General features: G+C 47.3%; 1 protein-coding gene across 1 annotated transcript; it reads left to right on the top strand.

Annotated features, from left to right (window-relative positions):
* The first annotated feature begins 973 nt into the window (after positions 1 to 973).
* LOC142909532 (hydroxylysine kinase-like) lies at positions 974 to 15,705 on the top strand. The gene is made up of 5 exons (XM_076059744.1): positions 974 to 1,543; positions 4,534 to 4,676; positions 6,109 to 6,289; positions 7,437 to 7,716; positions 8,429 to 15,705. Exons 1-5 carry the CDS (start codon positions 1,219 to 1,221, stop codon positions 8,601 to 8,603), a joined length of 1,104 nt encoding a protein of 367 aa, XP_075915859.1. The 5' UTR covers positions 974 to 1,218; the 3' UTR covers positions 8,604 to 15,705.
* Positions 15,706 to 20,992: the final 5,287 nt, after the last annotated feature.

The following is a 20,992-nucleotide window of genomic DNA, read 5'->3' as shown; positions in this document are numbered from 1 at the left end:
GGTGGCCGTGAGCGGGAATTGAACTCGGGTTGCCGGGTTCGTAGCGCAGTGCGCTAACCGCTACACTACAATGCGTTAAGCTTCCACATCCGTGGGTCACGTGACAGATTTGACGTCACAGCTCACTTGCCGGGCAAAAAAATGCATTATTGAGCTCCCCCCCCCCTCCTCCCCCCCGAAAAAACACAAAAGTGTATTTTAATATTTTTTGCGTGGTGTACAGTCTGGAAAGTACCCACATGGCAAATTTCAAGTTTGTTGCATGTTGGGAAGTACGCTAAACATTTTGAACAGACACACATAATCACAACTTTGCCTTTTACATATGTATGGAGATAATTTCGGCCAGGGCTGCCCTGTGTCAGCGACTCTGAAAAATCTGCTGACACCCGGCACACCACGTCCAGCGTGTACCTTTCGCTATCGCCGTGGCTACCGGGGCTGTGCTGCCAACTCCACTCCGCACCAGCGACCCGGAAAATATTCAGTGACAGATTAAGCCCTGATTATTATTCACACAATTACACATCCAGTGGAATTTGAACACGTGATTTCGTGCTTACGGGACAAGGTGTTTACTCGGTGGGCCATAGCTGCAGCTCCCCAATGCTGCATAAACCCACGGTTCTTGTTAAAATTCCAGTTACAGTAATGCTACTTTATCAGGCACTGGCTGTATTTCCACTGAAATACACAAGGATAATTCTCTGTTATTACGAATGTTATATCTGACATGTTTAAGTGGTGCTTTTCTGTTCGGTGAAATGTGTTGCTATTAAATGTGATGCGAGCAAAGAGACGTGTTTATTGATCGCTGATCGATCGATTGACTTCATGGCCGAGCGGTAGCGCGTTGCAGATGTTTGTGGTACGAGTCCCACGACCGCCCCGGTTAACGCTGTGGGTGTATGAACTGTAAACATTGCGCACTGTCTGCTTCACAGTCGGATGCTAAAGATCTCGGAGATGTAATTTAAATAAGTAGTATGCCACGTGTGTCGGCACAACTCTGTAAATGCGACAACTACTGTGGGCTGTCCGTGAAGCGTAGCGCCTCCAGGGTGTAGCCTCGTGTGTACGCTGAGCTTGTTTCGCACCGTACGTAGCCAACCGTGCTCATCGGAGGCGCCTTGCGCTGCACGAATGGAGCGGACGCCAACGTGCACTTGCAAAACCCCAAAAGCTTTTTGATTGCCCTCGTTTTGTCCGTTAAAGACGATGCAAGCCGCGCCGCAGGACGATGGCCGCGAGCACGAGAAGCCGTGCCTCAGCGAGTCCCGCGTGGCGGAGCTGGTGGAGCGCCTCTACGGGGTGAGCGTGGCGGGGGTGAGCCCGCTGGCGAGCTACGTCGACCAGAACTACCGCGTGCTGGCGCGCGACGGTCGCCAGTTCGTGCTCAAGGTCACCAACACGCGGGACAGCCAGCGGCCGCAGCTGCTCGAGGTGCAGATGGCCATGATGAGGTTCCTGCGGGAGAGGGGCTTCCCCATGGAGGAGGTGGTGGACAACGTCAGCGGGAAGATCATGTCGCTCGAGAGCATCGGTGAGCTGCGCCTGCGGGGGTCCCGGGAGCAGAGACGTTGGAGAAGAGATGTACATAATACTAAATCTTGTTCTACTTGATGTGCGTCTCCATCTCTCTTTGTCTCCCCCTACATGCTAAGGCCTCGGCACAGAGACCCTATCTCTCTGTGCTCCATACGTTGTGTCTCTCTTTGTGTCTGTGTGTGAACTCCCTCCACTTAGGTGTCTGTATATATATCTGCGGTTCTGTGTTTCCTCTCTCTTAAATTTAGCTCTTCTATGCCTGATGATGATTGCTTGCGTTGCAATCAAAACGTCGCATGCTATTATGTAATTTTATTATTATTTCTTATTTCTATGTGACTTTACCGAAAAACCAAAGAGTAATTCCTGCAGTCACGAAAGCGACAAATCAAGTTTAATAGATCTACAGTGCAGTACAATTGATTTTGCTGCAACTGAACTCTGGCCCCCACAACATAGCACCACGCAGCAGCCTGTGATGCCTGTTTAATGCACGATTGTCACCCATAGAAGCCCTAATCCAGGCTCAACCTGCTTAGCCTTCAGATCTTATGATAGGGCACATTCCAGGTGATTTAGTCATAGGCTGATAGTAATCATACGAATACAGCATTGGTTTATACTTGCAAAGACAACGATCAATATCTGAGCATGAGGCGGCGGTATAATACTGGGTCGCACTCCACTGACGATAAGTGATGTAAAAGGATCATACTTTTTAGTTTTTGTGAGGTTGGTGGATGTAACGCACTGCTTGTTGGTACTGGCCCAAGGTCCACATTGTGATATTTTGTAAATTATTCATGTATATAAAAAAAACAATGTTTGGTGTGTGGGATGAAACTGGAATGACTGCTCACAGCAAAGCCACACGGACGAGACGATAACATCTGTGGTGAGAGATCAGAAGCACACTTTCTGTTTTCTCATCTACTGACCTGCAGGTTGGTAGATATAATGTTTGTACAGTTCACCGACGCCGCCATTCACCAACTGCACAGTGTGTTCCACCTCCCCACACCTCCGATGAGCACGGTTGGCTACGTACGTATGGTGCGAAAGAATTTCAACATACTTAGAAAACCTAAATTGTCATTTTTGTTTCTGCTTATCTTCCCACGAGACCCTGAGAAGCAAACGTCAAACTCTTTGCATCGAGTTCCGGATTGGCTGACAAGGGGAACATGTCAAACCAAAACCATGTATTACATGAACAAGCATAGACGGCAAAGATATGTCACAAGTGATATATTGTAGAGATATGAGAGAGATTTATTCATGATAAAGGTTTTTGGGTGAGATCGCGTTATTTATAAATGTGTCATAACCCTCCACCACCCGACACAGCCAAACAGTAAAAAATGTGTCACGTTGACAACAGACAAAATAGTTCACTACTTTAGCCCACCGGTGTGATGAAGAGAGAATCCACAACATTTACAATATTTGAGTACGACGTTTCGCTGGTAATTACATCCAGCATCATCGAGCAATTCGCCAGAATGGTGAAGCCCTCACTTGCTCCCGGTCTTAAATAGAGCAGCAGGGTGATATCATTTAACTCATTCAGAGAGAGATTTAATCAGAAATATGATATTTATATGGAAGAGATAGGAGAAAGATCTATCCACAAGAGGAGAGATTTAGAGAAATGCAAACATGTCGATACAGAGCTTATCTCTCCCCCACACCCACTCCGGCCTCCTGCATCGCATCACTTCTATTAATATTATTATTGTAATCATTGTTACACTTGTTTTCACAGTAGAGCCTCACTGAGTATCGGGAGGGTCTTGTCAAACTTTTCAGTTGGGGGGAGGGCGCGGGGGCGACGGTTGTCGTGTGTAATTTCAAGTGAGTATTGCTGACTGAGACATGTACTTAATAAGTTCTTGTAAGGCGTGGCGGGATAGTTGTCCTGTAGACCAGAATGAATTAATTTTGGTGGTTCGGGCTTGGCCCACGGGCTGTAGTTGGGACAACACTGGGCTGCTAAACATTTGTAAAGCAAAGTGCTTCATAGCTCATCGGATTCCTCCAGTAAAAGTACATATTCTGATTATAATGCCTGGGCTAGCAGCGCTCCTTTAAACCCAGGCTCGGGGTTCATCGCGTGAGCTGACATCGCCGCCCAACCCCGTGTTTGGAATGCGAAGATCACGGAATGCCGCTGACCCTTATATTTACGTGATGGAACGAGCGATAAAAGTCGCCTCCTGATGCAGATGGGGCCCCCATTCACCCTGCTCCTAAGTAATTTGCTCAAGCTGAACCCAGGGAATTCAGCTAGACTCGTGTGCTGACGTATCCATTCTGGCCCAAACCTGGGCGAATTGCCCCCGGTTCCAGCCAGCGTGCGCTAAGGCGTGAGGGTTGCGTGCCACGTTGCAACTTTGGCGGATGCCTTACTCATGGGTGTGGCGAGGTATTATTCCTCTCAAATGCTTTATTTAGCTACAGCGGTTTAGACAACAAGGCCATATAGGAATGCGAATTTCGGAATGCGTTCGTGTTATTAATTTCTGGGTTAATAGTACCGTGAAAGAAAGTCATGAGAAAAAAATCACTCCAATTTACTATTTTGGGGGGGGGGGGGGGACAGAAATACTCGATTCAAGTTGCTTGAGAGATTGGCGTTTTAAAGACTACACGAATTTTATGTGCGTTATATATCGGACTTGGCACATTCATTATTGTTATTAACCATTTAATACTGAGCAGCCAATTGTCGCTTAATTTCCTAAACAAAAGAATAGTAGCTTTGGCTATCAGTTGAGCAATTCATCAGAGACCCTGTGTAGTATAGCACGTGGGTAATGAACACAGGGCGCAAAGTGGTGAGTTGACACTTTGGCCAGACCTTGGAGGTTCCGATATCAGCTTCCAAACAGCTTTTTATGTTCCAGCAAAAGGAAGCGACGGTGAGATTTCACTAACCGTGGTGACCTCTTGACCTCGGTGGCGACTCCTGCTGTGAATTCTCAGACTGCGGCGAAGGAGAGAAGGAGTTCAACGTGCGGCTGCTCACGTACCTGCCCGGCGTGCCGCTGTCCAGGGTGCTGGCGGATGGCAGCCTGTACTACCAGGTGGGCAAGCTGGCAGCGAGCATCCACCAAGCCCTGCAGCAGGTACGAGCGCACGAGCGCCTCTTGACACGTGACATGAGACTGCAGGGATTCATATTCTTGTTGCTTTCGGTAAAGTCACCACCACGTAGAAGGGAAACAATAAAATAATAAAAAAATATAAAACAATGAAATTCTCACGACGTTTCGACTGCAACACAAGCAATCGTCATGAGGTGTGAAAACCACAACAAGGAAATTTGAAAAAAAAAATTATTGTTGTGGTTTTCACACCTGATGATGATTGCTTGTGTTGCAGTCGAAACGTCGTGAAAATTCTATTGTTTTATATTTTTATTATTTTATTGTTTCCCTTCTACGTGACTTTACCGAAAGAAACAAGAATATGAGAATATTTGCCAAAGTAAAGAGGCAAAAAAGAAATAACTCGCAAATTACTTCATTGGGAAATGCGGAGCGATAGTTTCCCCAACCCCTTACTACGACAATCTTAAAAAAAAGTCTTGAGTCTCGGCGAGCCTTTTCTCTCGGTATGCAAGTGTAATGTGACGTAACGAGCCCACTCGCTCGGAACGTACGTAGCTGTTCATAATTAGCAACGTGAGAGTCCTTCCAAGTGATCGAATGGCTGGTTTTCAAGCAACGTATTTTTGTTGTCTGCCCCCCCCCCCAAATTTTATTCCAAGCGTCGGGGTGGAGCGGTGGTGCAGTTGTGAGCACACTGCGCTACGAACCCGGCCACCTGAGTTTTATTTCCGGCCACGGCTAACATTCGTGGCAAGTGATATCTGAACCAGTCCTGCCCCCCCCAACTCCCCTTGTCCTCTATCGTTCACCAACCTACACTGACCAGTTTGGAGAAGTATGGTCAAACACCCTACATGACCAACACTGAATACGGCAGTGCCTTGATAAGGGCTGTATGAGTTGTGCTAATTGGTGCCATGTCATGAGATGGAAAAAAACATCTCATTCTGTGCATCACCTCTGGTTAGAGAATGGCCCACAGAAGGTGATCTCACAAAACTACTTCTCAGATCCATTCAAGTGTCCTGTTATTCACAAATACCAATCAAACATTTGCCAGCCGCGCGCAGGACTTGGGCAGCCCCACCCTCAGCTGCATAATAAGTCTAGATTTTTAGCTTTCGTGACTGCAAGGATTTATACTCTTTGGTTTTTTCGGTAAAGTCACGTAGGTAAAACTATAAAATGATAGAATTTTTAAAAATGTAGTTGTTTTTTCATTTATTCTTTTATTTTATAGTTTTACCTACGTGACTTTACCGGAAAAAAAAACAAAGAGAAAATAATAAGTCAAGGAGAACATCTTTTTTGAAACGAAGACTATCCTTTGCTAGCTTGACGTTTTGCTGCCTTTAACTTACATGTGTACTCAACTGGCCAATGCGATGTTAATCTCGTATTGCATTTTTTGTCATCTTACCGCCTTCGTTTTTAAACATCTGCATAGTTTGAGCACCCGTTCCTGCACTCCCTGCAACGAGACAATTTCATCTGGAACCTGTCAAACACCCACCTGCTCGAGCCCTACCTCTTCACTCTGGACGGCGACCCCAACCAGGGTCTGGTCAGGGAGGTCATCGCCAAGTTCCGCGAGGAGATCCAACCCAACCTGCACAAGTTTACCAGATGTACGCTCGCCTCGCAGCTTCACCCGGGACGTAGCTCCATGCCTCAGGGGGCGAGGGGCGCTTCAGGCCACCGACGAGGCCTTGAAGCCACGACGGGTGCCGCGTACGTGTGTACGTTGAACTTCTTTCGCACCGTACGTAGCCAACCGTGCTAATCGGAGGTGCGGGGGAAGGACAACAAACTAAACACAAAAAATCAGTTCAAAAATAAATTAGTGTTCAATCTAGGTTTAAAAGTGCATAGCTCCAGTGCCTTCCTAATATCGGAAAGAAGAGCTTTTCAGATGGCCGCAAAAGTGCATCTGAAAGCGCGCGATGCGGTGACCGTCTTTGTTTGTTCGATGGTTAGCCAAAAGCCGCTGCGAGGATCACCCGAATTCGCGTGATGGTTTATGCTGCTTGACGAGATCAGCAAGGTATTGTGATTCATTTGTGGCAAGCATTTTCTTTGCAATGTGCTTCACGTGATTACTTTTACCCAGCATACACAGATGCATTACAAGGCATGCATGTAATGGGGGACACTCGCACAGACACGGATCACAGGTGAAATCAAATGACAGGTTTATTACATTCAGATGCTACTGTATATAAATCATAATTGTAATTTCTACCAAATCATTTTTCAATGCATGCTAAATTGTGTTCAACAGTTTTTGTTACACATATACTCATAATAATAATGTACAGCCCTTTGTCAATGCACTATCTGGACGAAGGCATTCCCAGGCTGTGTAGGGTCATGGGGGTTGTTTTGCCTCCTTCACCATGCTGGTCGGTGAGGAGGTAGGTAGGATCCCAGGACTGGTTCAGATATCAGTGATGTTCTCCATGGCCGGGAATCAAGGGCTCGTGATGCGGTGTGCATACCACTACACACCGCTCCATATCTCGCCCCTGTACAGGGTTGTACGACGCTGGTGGGTTATTGTAATTCTGTGCCTTTGAAGGCAGGAGAAGTCGGTTATTCACTGAGACTCTGCGGGGGCCGTTCTTAGACTCGCACACGCGGCTTGCGCAACACCAATCGTGCGGCCGGAATAAAAACGGCACGGGCACGAACGATGACGACGGCGACGAGGGGAGGACGGTCAACAATAAAAGACAACGGACGAAATCAAATTCGACGTTTTCTCCCTCGCCGCAGGCATAATCCACGGTGACTTCAATGACGACAACATCCTGGTGCAGGAGGTGGCCGCGGGAAGCGAGCAGCAGCAGCAGCAGGGGCCCAAGTCGGCGGAGGGAGCGCCGCGGCACCGCGTCTCTGGCATTGTGGACCTCAACTCGATGATGTTCGGCTACCACGTGTACGACCTGGCCATGGCCATCATGTACATGATGGTGGAGAGCGGAGAGGCGATGGAGGCCGGGGGTCACGTCCTGGCCGGCTACGAGAGCGTGCAGGCCCTCAGCGAGGACGAGAGGTAGGGCCGTTTACTTCCTGGTGGCGTGCAGGTGAGAGCGGAGGTGGGGAGGGGGGCCGGGGCAGGTCGGGTCGGGTCTGCCCGGATCGCCGTTGGCCGCATCGGGAAACGTTGGCTTCAAAAACCAGTGGCGGTTGCGTAACGAGAATTAATCCAAGTCTGGCGAGAATCCGATAAACTCGATGATTGTGCGGCAAAAAAAACACACGTGCTTTATTATTTATTTAAAGCTCTTCATCAGACCAATGATGAATGAAGGTCTTGCCAATGCCATGTCGATTGTCGCGGTGGTTGACCATACTTCACCATGCTGGTTAATGTGTATTGGTGAACGGGGGGGATCAGTAACAGTTAAGACATAATAATGCTGATTACCATGATGTTGCTAACAGCACTTCTACGGATGCTGCTGATGACGGTGATGATGATTATAGAAAAGACACTCATAGCGATGTTGTTTACGATCATGTTGCTGATCACGCTGCTGCTGCTGCTGCTGCTGGAGACGAGGAAGATGAAGACGGCGACTTTCCTTCTGCTGGCACTTCTGCTGCTGACCACGAGACTTGATCCAACTATGGCTGCGATTCCTGGACGCTAAAATCCCAGCCGATCAACAAGTCGGCAGCAAAAACCCTCTTGAATAACAAACGATATTAACCGTCACAACAGCAACGGCGACAACAACAACATGGTCTACTTTTCCCCGCAGGTTCTGCCAGTCGCTGGTCATGGCCCGCTACACGATCCTGCGATACCCGCAGAACGCCGACTACCTGCTGATAACGGCGCGCACCGGCTGGGTGAAGCTACGCGAGCTCTGGACCAGGGGCCTGGAGGACATGCAGAGGCTGTGGTCCGATGTTGCGGCACGGTACAGAAACTAGAACCGTGGTGGAGATCGAGCAGACGGCGAGGAGAGAGAAGGGGGAGTTTGGGGTGGGGGGGGGCCCACCGTGAGACACGTCCTCCCACTCGCCCCACCGGTACCTCCCGAGGCTTCGCAAGGAACCGGTTTCAACTTGAACATGGCGCCGTTGGTTTTGGACACGTGCGATCTTTGAATACGGAATCTGGAAAATGTGAATTGCTCATGCCAGGCACTTAATGCATAGGAGAGGTTTTTCGTGGCTTCAGGTTGAGGAGGCCACAAGTGCCACCTCGGGTTTTCCAGTCTCGGGCAATGGCGCGCGCGTCCGGTGGATCCGTTGAGTAACTGGAATGCGACGGCATTGGCTTCATCGGCAATACGATCCAAGCGCATTGAGAGACCGTCTAAATCCGCATCGCTGGGAATCGCCCAAAAACAGGAAAGTATTTATTCATTTTCTTCTTTGAAACATTTCGGAGACTTGAGACGATCGTAGACAAGAAGGACGAGGAAAGATTTTGGGCTGGACTTGAACAGGGGTAGTAAGATGGGAGATCTTAGTTGCCGGTGTGCAGATAATATAGGCGATTAGAGGGGGGGAGAGGTAGGAGCGTTGAGAGCCCATGGAAGATCTTGAAGACATTGAAGGCGTCTTCAAGATCCTCCATCTTGCGGTTGAGTCGGAATTAGATTGAGAGCACAGTGGAGGGATCCGAGTACCGGGTTGATGCGTTCTCATTGATGGGTGCAAGTTTGAAGGTTGGACGATCACTTGCACTTAGGAAGGTGGGAGATTTGTGGAGTCCACAGAGAGGGGTCCCTCCATGATTAATCAACGAGCACGATGAAGGCACGAATAAGATTCGGAGCGGCAGTTACATCGGCGCTTTCTCCAACCGGACAGGGGCACATATCTTCCCGGGATAAACTGCTCCGTATAATTGGTCCCTAGCAAAGGAGCTTCTTCATCATCAGACTTTTTTTTCACGTTCCAGTTCTCAATGAATCCACCTGTACGCGCCAAGTGATGGGCGGGGAAAGCACAGGGCCGTCACAGACAAAATCCATTGTCGTATTGTGCTTCTATGCTCCCGTGTCCATTCTTGGCCGCCTTTAACCCGCACTGACCGGCACGGTGAATTGTGGTCACGTGACCCCAACGGAGCAGCACGACGTGGGGTGGGGGTCGTCCTCATACAGCAGTGGATTGACACGAGGCCTGTACGCGTGCCTCTCAATCTCACGTCACCGGAGGTTGAACAAACCTGAAGTGGAAGCTGTTGTTTCCTCAACCTGGAGGCACTGGTCACCCACTGCCTTGTTGCATATGTACATACACGGATTTATACATATTTCCATACACATGTACATTTGCTTTCCATAGGTTACGTGTGTATGCATGGATGTATACATGCATGTGTACATTCATACCTACACACATGCATTCATATGTACAGATATAAATATATAAGTCCACTAATAATTTACATAGGAACTTGTTGGCAGATCTATACATTTGTAAATACATTTACAAACATATACCCATGTATGTGTACGCAACACATGCATGGGTATATGTCTGTATGGCGCGTACATTGACACGTATACGTATTTCCATACACATACATTTTTTCCCATAGGTCATGTGTGTATGCATGCATGTATGTATACATGCATGTATGCATGTGTACATTCATACATGTTTTTATGGGGCGTACATTGACATTGCTTACTTAGGCCCATATAATTATATTCGTATGTATAGCACATTGTCCTGTACAGGGTGTGTTGTCCTTGAATGTACCCATAATTAAATAATCGTAATTATACATCTAATTGAACTGTGCGGTTCAAGTTTCAAGTTTGCTATGTTCATGCAGGTGAGAACCCAAGAGACCAGGATGGTCTCATGTGAAGACTGACCTGGGGCATTCGGATGGGCAGTAGGGAGAGTGATGAACACCATGTATCCAATCGAGATAATTTGCGGTGTAATTTTCGCCAAACGTGGACCCTGACACCAGCGCACAGTGGTCCCACTCTTGCGAACTACGCCAAGGGATCTTTAACGTGTCCCCCTGGCTGAAATATTGGCAGCAAAAATCATCCTTACCGTGCTTGCATTTAACGTTTGCGAAAACCTCGAGCGAATCCGTGTCGGCAGCACGCACAGAGGCGCGTGCCGAGCGCACAAAAATGTCTCCGCCTTGGTCATTGTGCAAAATCACCAATTCCTAAATAACTGCATCCGTTGGTCATCCATCTTTCTAGAGTGGTCGCCGATAGCAGCACACGAGAAAAGCACGTGATGTTGGCAAACACCTGGGACTTTTAAATCTCGATATGATGCGTGTCAACGCGATGGTCGACATGTGGCGGTCGAGAGGAGGGCATGAGACACAGATGATGAAATCTTCACATTACCAAGTGTGAATGGGTTATGTGATTTCATAAACATAGCTAGGACTGCAGTCTACTGTAATCCATTTTCTTCAGTGATTGGTGGACACCCCTGTAACAGGTACATTCACAATCTTATACAGTAAACGTGTACATTGAGACATTAAATGCATGCTGTTAGAATTATGATGTATATGTATTACTATTAGGGATGTTCCCGATTTTCAGATTAATCTGAAAAATCTTGCAATCCAGGCTGAGACGTAAAATTTGGGACAAAATAAATAAATATTCTTTATATTGATCTGAAAAAGTGATGTCACAAACAGGTGGCATCACCTTCACGCCAAGAGTGGTGTCACTTGACAGGAGGTAATTGCCACGTGACATCACTTGTTAAAACCCCCAAAACGCATAAAAATTAGGACATCGTGTAAGTGGTCAAAAATCCATAAGAAGATCCATAATTGTTGTTACAAATGCAAGCAAGTAATTTTTTAAAATCAGAATATCGCCCATAGTATTTTACATGCATAAGCGTATCTGTACACACAAGTATGGGTGTGCATACACAAATACTAGGCGTGTAGCGATGCATAGACCGTAAACAAACGATTCCTACACCCACAAACGTTCGCATCTAATCGTGCATTTGGGAATTTGTCATTTACAAGTGATGCAAACGATGTCCGAGCGACACGGTACGCATCGCAGTCGGGCCAAGTTGAGTAAACGAAAACCGTAGAGACGAGAACGAAAAAAAGTGTGAAACAATACAAATGCGAGTTTCATCATCGATGGTGACCCACTGCAGGACCGGTGTTTTTATCGGTCGTAGTAACGACGCAGCGGATCAGAATCCTCGATCGACGGCGATTCCGTATGCTCGCAACACGTGTGGCAAATAGCGAACGTTAGAATCGCCCAGTAAACCGTTTGGCCAACGTTGGCCGAACGTTCACCCCTTGCGCTGGTCCAGATGTTCCACTTTTACTGGGAAACCACTTGCATTCCATCCGTGCAATCCACCTAATTGATCCGGTCACCTAATCCACCGCAGGCACTCGAGGTGCCGCGTTCACCACATTTGGTAATTAAAACCAAATTGTTTAATCTTGAATCTATCGCAGCGCCCGAGTGATGACGATACGTCGAACTGCTGGGTGGTGGGGGGGGGTAGTCTTATTCGTACATGCCTAGTATTTACCTACATGCATAACCTGCGCGCACAGGATAGTACTGGCGTAACGCGTGTAGCCAGTTTTCCGCCTTCAAAAGTGCCTTTATTTTTTAACAAAACAGGAGAGACGCGAGCGGCCCAGCTGCGGAGAGCTATCCTCCGGAAACGATGCTTGCGTTCCTCTGCACGGCTACCTCCTGGGGCGACAACCTGTGGTTAATCCCAACATTGCTCCCTGCCGTAGCTGCTCGTGCGTTAGGAACGTATTGTTGCTGCATCCAGCGCTGTTGACAAAACGGCGTTCACAGTTGACATGTAGTTCACATGTAGTTCACATGTAGTTCACATGTAGTTCACGCAGAGTTTCAGTGCAGCGTGCAACGTGTGCCTAGCTTTGAACTATTGTGTCGTGTTGTTTTAGTTTCCTGCCCCCCCCCGCCCCCCTCCCCGAATATATTTCACGTTAAGTGTATTTTTTTTCGGCGCAGGTGAGAAGCAAAATAAAAATTGGCGCAAAAACAACTTTCGGCACGTAAAATATAAAAATCGAAAAAATAAAAATATAAATGAATGTCATTGAAGATATTCCCTATGGCGCTTGTCGATGTGATTTCCAATTATGCTGTCAATGTCGCGCGTATCCATTTGAAAATCCTGCATAGCAGCGCACCACCCTGTGTGCCACGCACTTACAAAAAGAAATCCCCCGAAAATTCAGTTATTGAAAAACGCGACATGTTTCGAATGCCAACCCCCTTCAAAGCACCGTCTATACGTACACACGCAAACCTGAACAGGCTTAGGCTGAAATTAAGCAACAATGCGGATGCCGAATTTTTTAAATTCTGTCATGTTTGGATTTGACATCCTTCAACACTTCCAGACAATACTTTCGCAGGACCCAAGCTTGCAAACGACAAACACACACACACACACAAGTTTTAGCCCACGGAATTTTTAAGAGGGCAAATCGCAGTTTTCGGATTTTAAAATCTGATGTCATGTTTGGAATGTGTCACCCTTCAGCATCTCCAGATGCAAACTTGATTAAGTCTGAGTTTGTGAAAAAATAAGACACCCAAGTCTAAAATGTTTTGGTCTTACATTTGAGGGGCCTGTCATTAAAATGGCGGTTTTTCAATTTTTCCAAGTCGTAAATGTCGAGACTCCGCTCTCGTTCTTTAAATTTTAAGCTCTCCAAACGCTTTAGAACATCATTATAATTGACATCGCTCGCTCGGTGAACTTACTCGCCACTGTAATTAGATTGGGGAGGCAGGAATGGTGATGTTAAGTCGCTTATTATTACTGGAATCTTTAGATGTTAATAATGATTTAGTTGCGGTTGATGATCAAATGTGACGGTGCTGTCGTAGGGTCTCTAGCAATTGCACCACAATCGAGGGGTGTCCCAGAATAACCTGGTAACCCACACTTATTATTCTTCTCTCTAACCCCACGTGTGACTTCTTTGAAGCGCTTGACAATAGAACTTTCCCCGTACAGATGTTCCGCACAGTGGCCTTAAAACATTCGCTCGCATCATCTCTTCCATCCCCTTACTCTCTTTTACAAAGCCCTACCTCTCACGAAGGTGTGCTGCTTGTGTGGGTTATCAAGTTTTCCTAACACGCCCGCCAGTTGCAGTAGAATCTGGATATAAGCACACCCTTTACAGAGCAAGGCCACCAGTGTAACGTAAGAATGTGTTGCCATATAAGAACTGTGCTTATAGCAGGTGTGCTTATATCCAGCTACTTATCTGTTTTTATTTGCCAATGATTATTGCCCAGGGTCCACAGCATGGGACTAGTCGCTCGTGACGCCGACGTGCAGTGTTGTCAACGCAAACCACAATGACATGCGATTTGTGTTCTAGAAGTGTCTGCATGCGACCCCTATTGGCCTGCGGCCTAACCGCGCACCTATCTCGTCTGAGCAGGTTTTGAGCCTGGATACTGCTCGGATGGGCGACCACCTTGCACAAAACACAGGTGCAGTAGTAGTGGGCGTTCCGGGCAGTGCAGCTAAATCCATTTTGTGTCTGTACTCCCCCTGAGCTTTATCAAGACACACTGACGTGTGGTCAGATAACCCCTCACTACCGACTGCTGGGTGGCGTGAGCCCTTATCCAGCAGTGGATTGACAAACGGGGGATGTATACACGCACACGTACGGCTGTGTAGCCAAGACGAAAGATAATCCGTTTGATCTCTTCGAAACAATGGCATTGTAATCGAACAAATTGTTCATTCATTTTCACAAGTGAGGGGGAGAGAAAGAAGGGGGAGGGGGGGGTGGACCTTTTCCAACTCTGACCTCTTTTTAGCTCGCTGGTTGCCCCCAGTGGTCCGGCAAAGGCCGTGGTTTTATTCCGGGGGTTTGTGCAGTGCACGGAATTTATAGCGGTCCGCATCCAGTTGGGCCAACCACCACACCCCCCGTACATTCCACGTACAACCAGAGGGCCACAGCCCCCCAAAGTCCATTCAGTCTTCACGCGTGGCGCGCCCGCACACGAGGAGGCCTTACATTTCTCATGGAATATTTTCCGGGTCGCTGGTAGACCGGAGGAGGCACACGTGATTTTTTTGTGTAGCCACGGCCGTAGTGTGAGAAGTGCGTACTGGACGTGGTGTGCCGTGTGTGGGACGTGGTTGAAATTAAGCCCCGCTCACATGCGCATCCGTGGGTGATAATAATAATACTGTCAGAATATTTTTTTTCCCGTTCATTTACTCAGGAAATCCTGACTGTTTCTGAGATTTTGTATTCATGAAGTTCCAGCGTTCAGATGTTCGACCAATTCCTTTGTAGCTTGTTTGGCTCGTGAGAGGAAACCGGAGTAACTCGGAGATTACCTGTGCATACGAAAGGTGGTGGGGGGGGGGGGGTAACACTCGACAACTGCATAGATGTTTTACATTTTTATTTTATTGTTTCCCTTCTACGTGACTTTACCAAAATAACCAAGAATATAAAAAGCGTCACCGTACACCGACATCTGTTGGCCAACTTGCAGCGCAAGGCCTGAAACGTCTGCTTTTCCCAGACAGTCTTCAAATTAAGCACTAAACCCAGGCTCTTCCCCGGCTGAGCTTCAAAGATCTGACGAGATTTGGTGCATTCTGGGTTAATTTTGTTATTTTGTGAGTTGCGGTTGCATTCAGATATTTTTGTTAATCTAAACTACAGTTGACCTTAGAACCCTCAGACATGGGCGTGGGGAGTCCTGGCCTCGTGAAAGATCAGTCGACTTTCTTGCGTTGCCATGACCTTCCACTCGGCGGACTTTGGGAACGGTAGTGGGGTGGGGGTGGTGGGTGTTTGATGATTTTGCTGTAAAGGTTTCCTCTACAAAAGTGGGACACTCCTGGGTTTTGCCACCAAGTACTAAGTCATGTTTTGCAGAGGGGTCAAATACTTATTTCCCTCATTAAAATGCAAATCAATTTATAAAATTTTTGACATGCGTTTTTCTGGATTTTTGTTGTTATTCTGTCTCTCACTGTTCAAATAAACCTACCATGAAAATTATAGACTGATCATTTCTTTGTCAGTGGGCAAACGTACAAAATCAGCAGGGGATCAAATACTTTTTTCCCTCACTGTAAGTTCGATTACAGGGAATGACTATAACATGAATTGAAAGTGATATCTGGACTCCTTCAAACAAACCGCATTGACCAGTGTGGTGCAGTATGGTCAAGTAACCCATATAATATGGGGAAAGGCATCATCCAGCAGTGGATTGATCTGAGGCTGTGAAAATTGGCTAAGCCTCGAACGCAGATGCACCACGTATACACTGCCGCCTCCTGTCTTATGCCATTACCGACGAGAATGTTGCCCTCTCATACTAAATTAAAACTTTTTTATTTTACCAGGGCCCACTGAGCTGTAAAGCTCTTTTTTTTAGAAGCGACCTGGCCACAAATGATAGCTCAACGAAGTGGCTTATCGTGTGAAAATTTCTAGCAGCCAAATACTCCAAACACATGCTTCTGAATTGGGAGGGAAAAACCGGAGGACTCGGAGAAAAAGCCACACGATCAAGGGGAGAACATCCAAATATACAGCAGCAGGCGTCAGTCGAGATCGAACCAACGACCTCCTGTATACCAGGCGAGGTAGTTAACATCTGGCCACTGTGCTTGCAGCCCATCTTACCCGAGTGAATGTGAGCTTGCATTCTGTGCTCTGGTAACCCGTAATTGTACACAAGCGAGAGTGAGAAAGTACACCGCCAGTTTTTCAGGTCGCCCTATCCGATGAGAGCGATCAAACACAATGTGCGATTCTCAGAGACAGCAATAATATAATCCCATTCCTCTAGAATTACTGTCAGCTGTGCCCCTATGATAGGAAAGGTTATGCCACTCTTCAGAGGTATGGGGTGCTCTCCTTTCCTTTTCACCTCATCTATGCCAACCGTGTCACGATGTATTTATTTCAATTCTGCCTCTCGTTCGCCAGTCTGATTCTTCAGCTTGTGTACGTCTTGTATCGAGTAGGTGGTGTGGCCAACACCACGCCAAAGGGGTCGTCCATAAATGACGTCACGCACCTGGGGGGGGGGTCAGACATTTGTGACGATGCGTGACGAGGGGGGGGGGGTGAGAAATGTGACGTCACATCAAAATGCGCAACTTTAAATAAATATAGACAACACGCTCCACTTAATTAAATAGACTTGTTAATAAATGTTTTCTCCTACAACATCAGAGTGCAGCGGCACAATAAATACGCACTACAATGACAATAGTTTAAAGCGATTTGAAGCATGTTTTATCTTTTTTTTGGGGGGGGGGTCAGACATTTGTGACAATGACGAGGGGGGGGGGTCAAAATTCGTCCAAAATCTCGTGACGTCATTTATGGACGGCCCCAAAGCCGCTTTTGTCGCCCCAATGCTGACGTATCCACAGCACACCAGGTACTCATTTAAGTCTGAGCCGACATAATTGAGGCCCAGGAAGTCACCGTTGTGACCACATACACACGCACGAACATTCGCCAATGCGTCATCATCGCCTTTCCGATCACTTAGCGGCCGACGACAACGACGACGACGACGATGTCTGGGGCCGCTCTACCCGATGCAAGGATTCTGCCGACGGCTAAAGGCTCCTCCTCCCGTGCGCCTCTGGCGATGCCCCCCGAACATCGCTGTGCCGAGATGGCTGCATCAACGGCGGGCGCTGCGCGGCTCCCTGGCGTGTGCACCTGCAGGGACGGCTACTCAGGGCTTCGTTGCCACAAGCGTACGGCCACCATCTGCTGCTGCTGCTGCCGCCTCTCAAATCCCCGCCGTCAACTCTTCGTAGAGAGAGATTGGGGGGGGGGGGGGGTATCCGATCGGGATTTCCTTGGCATTTTTCCATCCAGTCCTCTGCATTCTCAAACTGAAGTTTGTGGGCCAGTCTTCCACGGTCCATTCGCATCTCCCATTAGTCGCCATTGAAGTGTAAATTGGACCGTATCGCTGCATTGTATTGCAGGCTGCTGATTTTGTGGGAAGTGAAAAGTGGGCCGCAGAAAGGTGTATCTACTGGCTTTACGAAACACCTGTTGTAGCCTATAGTTACCTGTGTACTAGAGGACATCGAAAGAACGGGTCAACTCCTTGGTAGGTCGGTAAGCTGTACAATGTGGTTATTTATATAAGCATCGTGTCGATCTGTTGATTTGAGAGCTGGAATCAAGACATTCTTCCATATAAGCTGGTATGCTTGATTTGTCACATCGTGTTCCCTGAGATATCACAAATAGAGGCATCAAATGACTGCATCTAACAGAGAAATCCATGTTTAGAAGTCTGTCTCCTTCCTGTTTTATTTCCTCGTAATGATATTTCAAATTTTCAGATTCAGGTTAATGTATCAAGATGCGTTAAAATTGTGGGGAAGATATGTGACCGTTAGTCATTATACCCTGGTCAATGCAGGTTGGTGAGGAAACTCACCCGACGTGGATAACCACACACCACTTGCACTCAGATGACCCCAACCACTCGGGACTCAAGCAGGTACACGGATAGCACCGGGAGGTCTTCATCCAGCTGTGGATTAATCGTGGTCAATGATGACATTCAATGTTTAAGGTGTAGTAGCGGTGCAATTGTTAGCGCAATGCACTATGAACCCAGCAGCGACTCAAGTTTGATTACTGATCACGGATGACATCAGTAGCGAGTGATATCTGAACTAATTCTGGGCACCTACCTGTCCTTCACCAATCCACACTGACCAATGTGGTGAATGATGGTCAAACAACCCCCATGGCAGAAACATCGTGGTGGAGGAATTTATCCAGCAGTGGATCGACAAAGGTCTTCACATTTAAATAAAATGTTTAGTGCCAAGCGATTGGACTACACATTTTAATTCTAGATTTAAAGCTTTCGTGACTGCTAGGATCCATACTCTTTGGTTCTATTGGGTAAAGTCAGCGCTGTCCTCCAGACAGTCTTGTCCCTTCACCTGATGAAGGCCGCTTGTGTTGTGGCCGAAACGTCGTGATTTTTTGTTATGTTATTTTCACCTACGTGACTTTACCCAATAGAACCAAAGAGTACTACACATTTTACCCAGCAGAATGGCGGTGATTATCGCACGCGCAAAACGAAATCGTCTCGCAAGTTCACAGTGTCACATTGTGCGTCTTCATTCTTTGTGCCGTCTGCCTTTTGCTCAGGCCAAGCGCGACATCCCGTGTAGTCACGGCGCTGTCACTGATCACCAATCGATTATATAATTACTGCACCTGAATGAGTTAAATGAAGACGTCACCCTGCTGCTGCTCTATTTAAGACCGGGAGCAAGTGAGGGCTTTACCATTCTGGCGAATTGCCCGATGATGCTGTATGTAATTATCAGCGAAACGTCGTATTCAAACTGTAAATGTTGTTGATTCACCCTTCAACACAGCGGTGGGCTGATATAGTGAACTCTTTTGTCTTTTGTCAACGTGACACTTTTTTTGCTGATTGGCCGTGTCGGGTGGTGGAGGGTTACGACACATTTATAAATAACGCGATCTAACCCAAAAACCTTTATTATGAATCACGACTCTAATTACACCATAACTAGCTACGTGTCCACCAGGCTAACTACACTAATTACACCGTAATTAGCTACATAACCACCAGGCTAACTACACTAATTACACCGTACCTAGCTACGTAACCACCAGGCTAACTACAATAATTACACCGTAACTAGCTACGTGACCACCAGGCTAACTACACTAATTACACCGTAACTAGCTACGTAACCACCAGGCTAACTACACTAATTACACCGTAACTAGCTACGTGACCACCAGGCTAATGACACTAATTACACCATAACTAGCTACATAACCACCAGGCTAACTACACTAATTACACCGTAACTAGCTACGTGACCACCAGGCTAACTACACTAACTACACCGTAACTAGCTACGTAACCACCAGGCTAACTACGCTAATTACACCGTAACTAGCTACGTGACCGCCAGGCTAACTACACTAATTACACCGTAACTAGCTACGTGACCACCAGGCTAACTACACTAACTACACCGTAACTAGCTACGTAACCACCAGGCTAACTACGCTAATTACACCGTAACTAGCTACGTGACCGCCAGGCTAACTACACTAATTACACCGTAACTAGCTACGTGACCACCAGGCTAACTACACTAATTACACCGTAACTAGCTACGTCACCACCAGGCTAACTACACTAATTACACCGTAACTAGCTCCGTAACCAACAGGCTAACTACACAAATTACACCGTAACTAGCTACGTAAGCACCAGGCTAACTACACTAATTACACCCTAACTAGCTACGTCACCACCAGGCTAACTACACTAATTACACCGTAACTAGCTACGTCACCACCAGGCTAACTACACTAATTACACCGTAACTAGCTCCGTAACCACCAGGCTAACTACACGAATTACACCGTAACAAGCTACGTAACCACCAGGCTAACTACACTAATTACACCGTAACCAGCTACGTAACCCCCAGGCTAACTACACTAATTACACCATAACTAGCTATGTCACCACCAGGCTAACTACACTAATTACACCGTAACTAGCTACGTAACCACCAGGCTAACTACACTAATTTCACCGTAACTAGCTACGTCACCACCAGGCTAACTACACTAATTACACCGTAACTAGCTACGTAACCACCAGGCTAACTACACTAATTACACCGTAACTAGCTACGCAACCACCAGGCTAACTACACTAATTACACCGTAACTAGCTACGTAACCACCAGGCTAACTACACTAATTACACCGTAACTAGCTACGTAACCACCAGGCTAACTACACTAATTACACCGTAACTAGCTACGTGACCACCAGGCTAACTACACTAACTACACTGGGAGTAGCTACAACGGACAGGACCCCAGCTTGGGTCCAAGTCCACGTGTTGGTGACTCTTCACGGACGTCGAATGTAGATCTTCAGGATGACAACAGCAACTCTGGGGAACCCAGCTTATATCCTCCGTGGCCGTGGCTGGCCCCACCCTTGGCCACGACCACCTTCTAGAATCCTCGAGCAGGATCTCGCCCCGACACGTGACCACCCCTAGCCCCCCCACTTGGGGACCCTGTGTAGACTTTACCAGTCACGTGTTCTCCGGGGTCAACCCGAGTGCCATGGCCTAAAGTAACCCGATTCCATGGCTGACACTCTCACACCCCATCCTGTAGGGGTCGGCAATGCACACCTGAGCGTGGTGTCACTCAGCGCTATGACTCAGCGCTCACAGAACCCCTCTCGGGCCAGCACGACACCC

This window comes from Petromyzon marinus, unplaced genomic scaffold, assembly GCF_048934315.1.
Source record: "Petromyzon marinus isolate PM22_M1 ecotype Great Lakes invasive population unplaced genomic scaffold, UKy_Petmar_22M1.pri1.0 PM_G_Scaffold_124, whole genome shotgun sequence".
NCBI classification, from domain to species: domain Eukaryota; kingdom Metazoa; phylum Chordata; class Hyperoartia; order Petromyzontiformes; family Petromyzontidae; genus Petromyzon; species Petromyzon marinus.
Note: the sequence above shows the minus strand (reverse complement) of the source record. Positions and strands in the feature narration are given on the sequence as shown.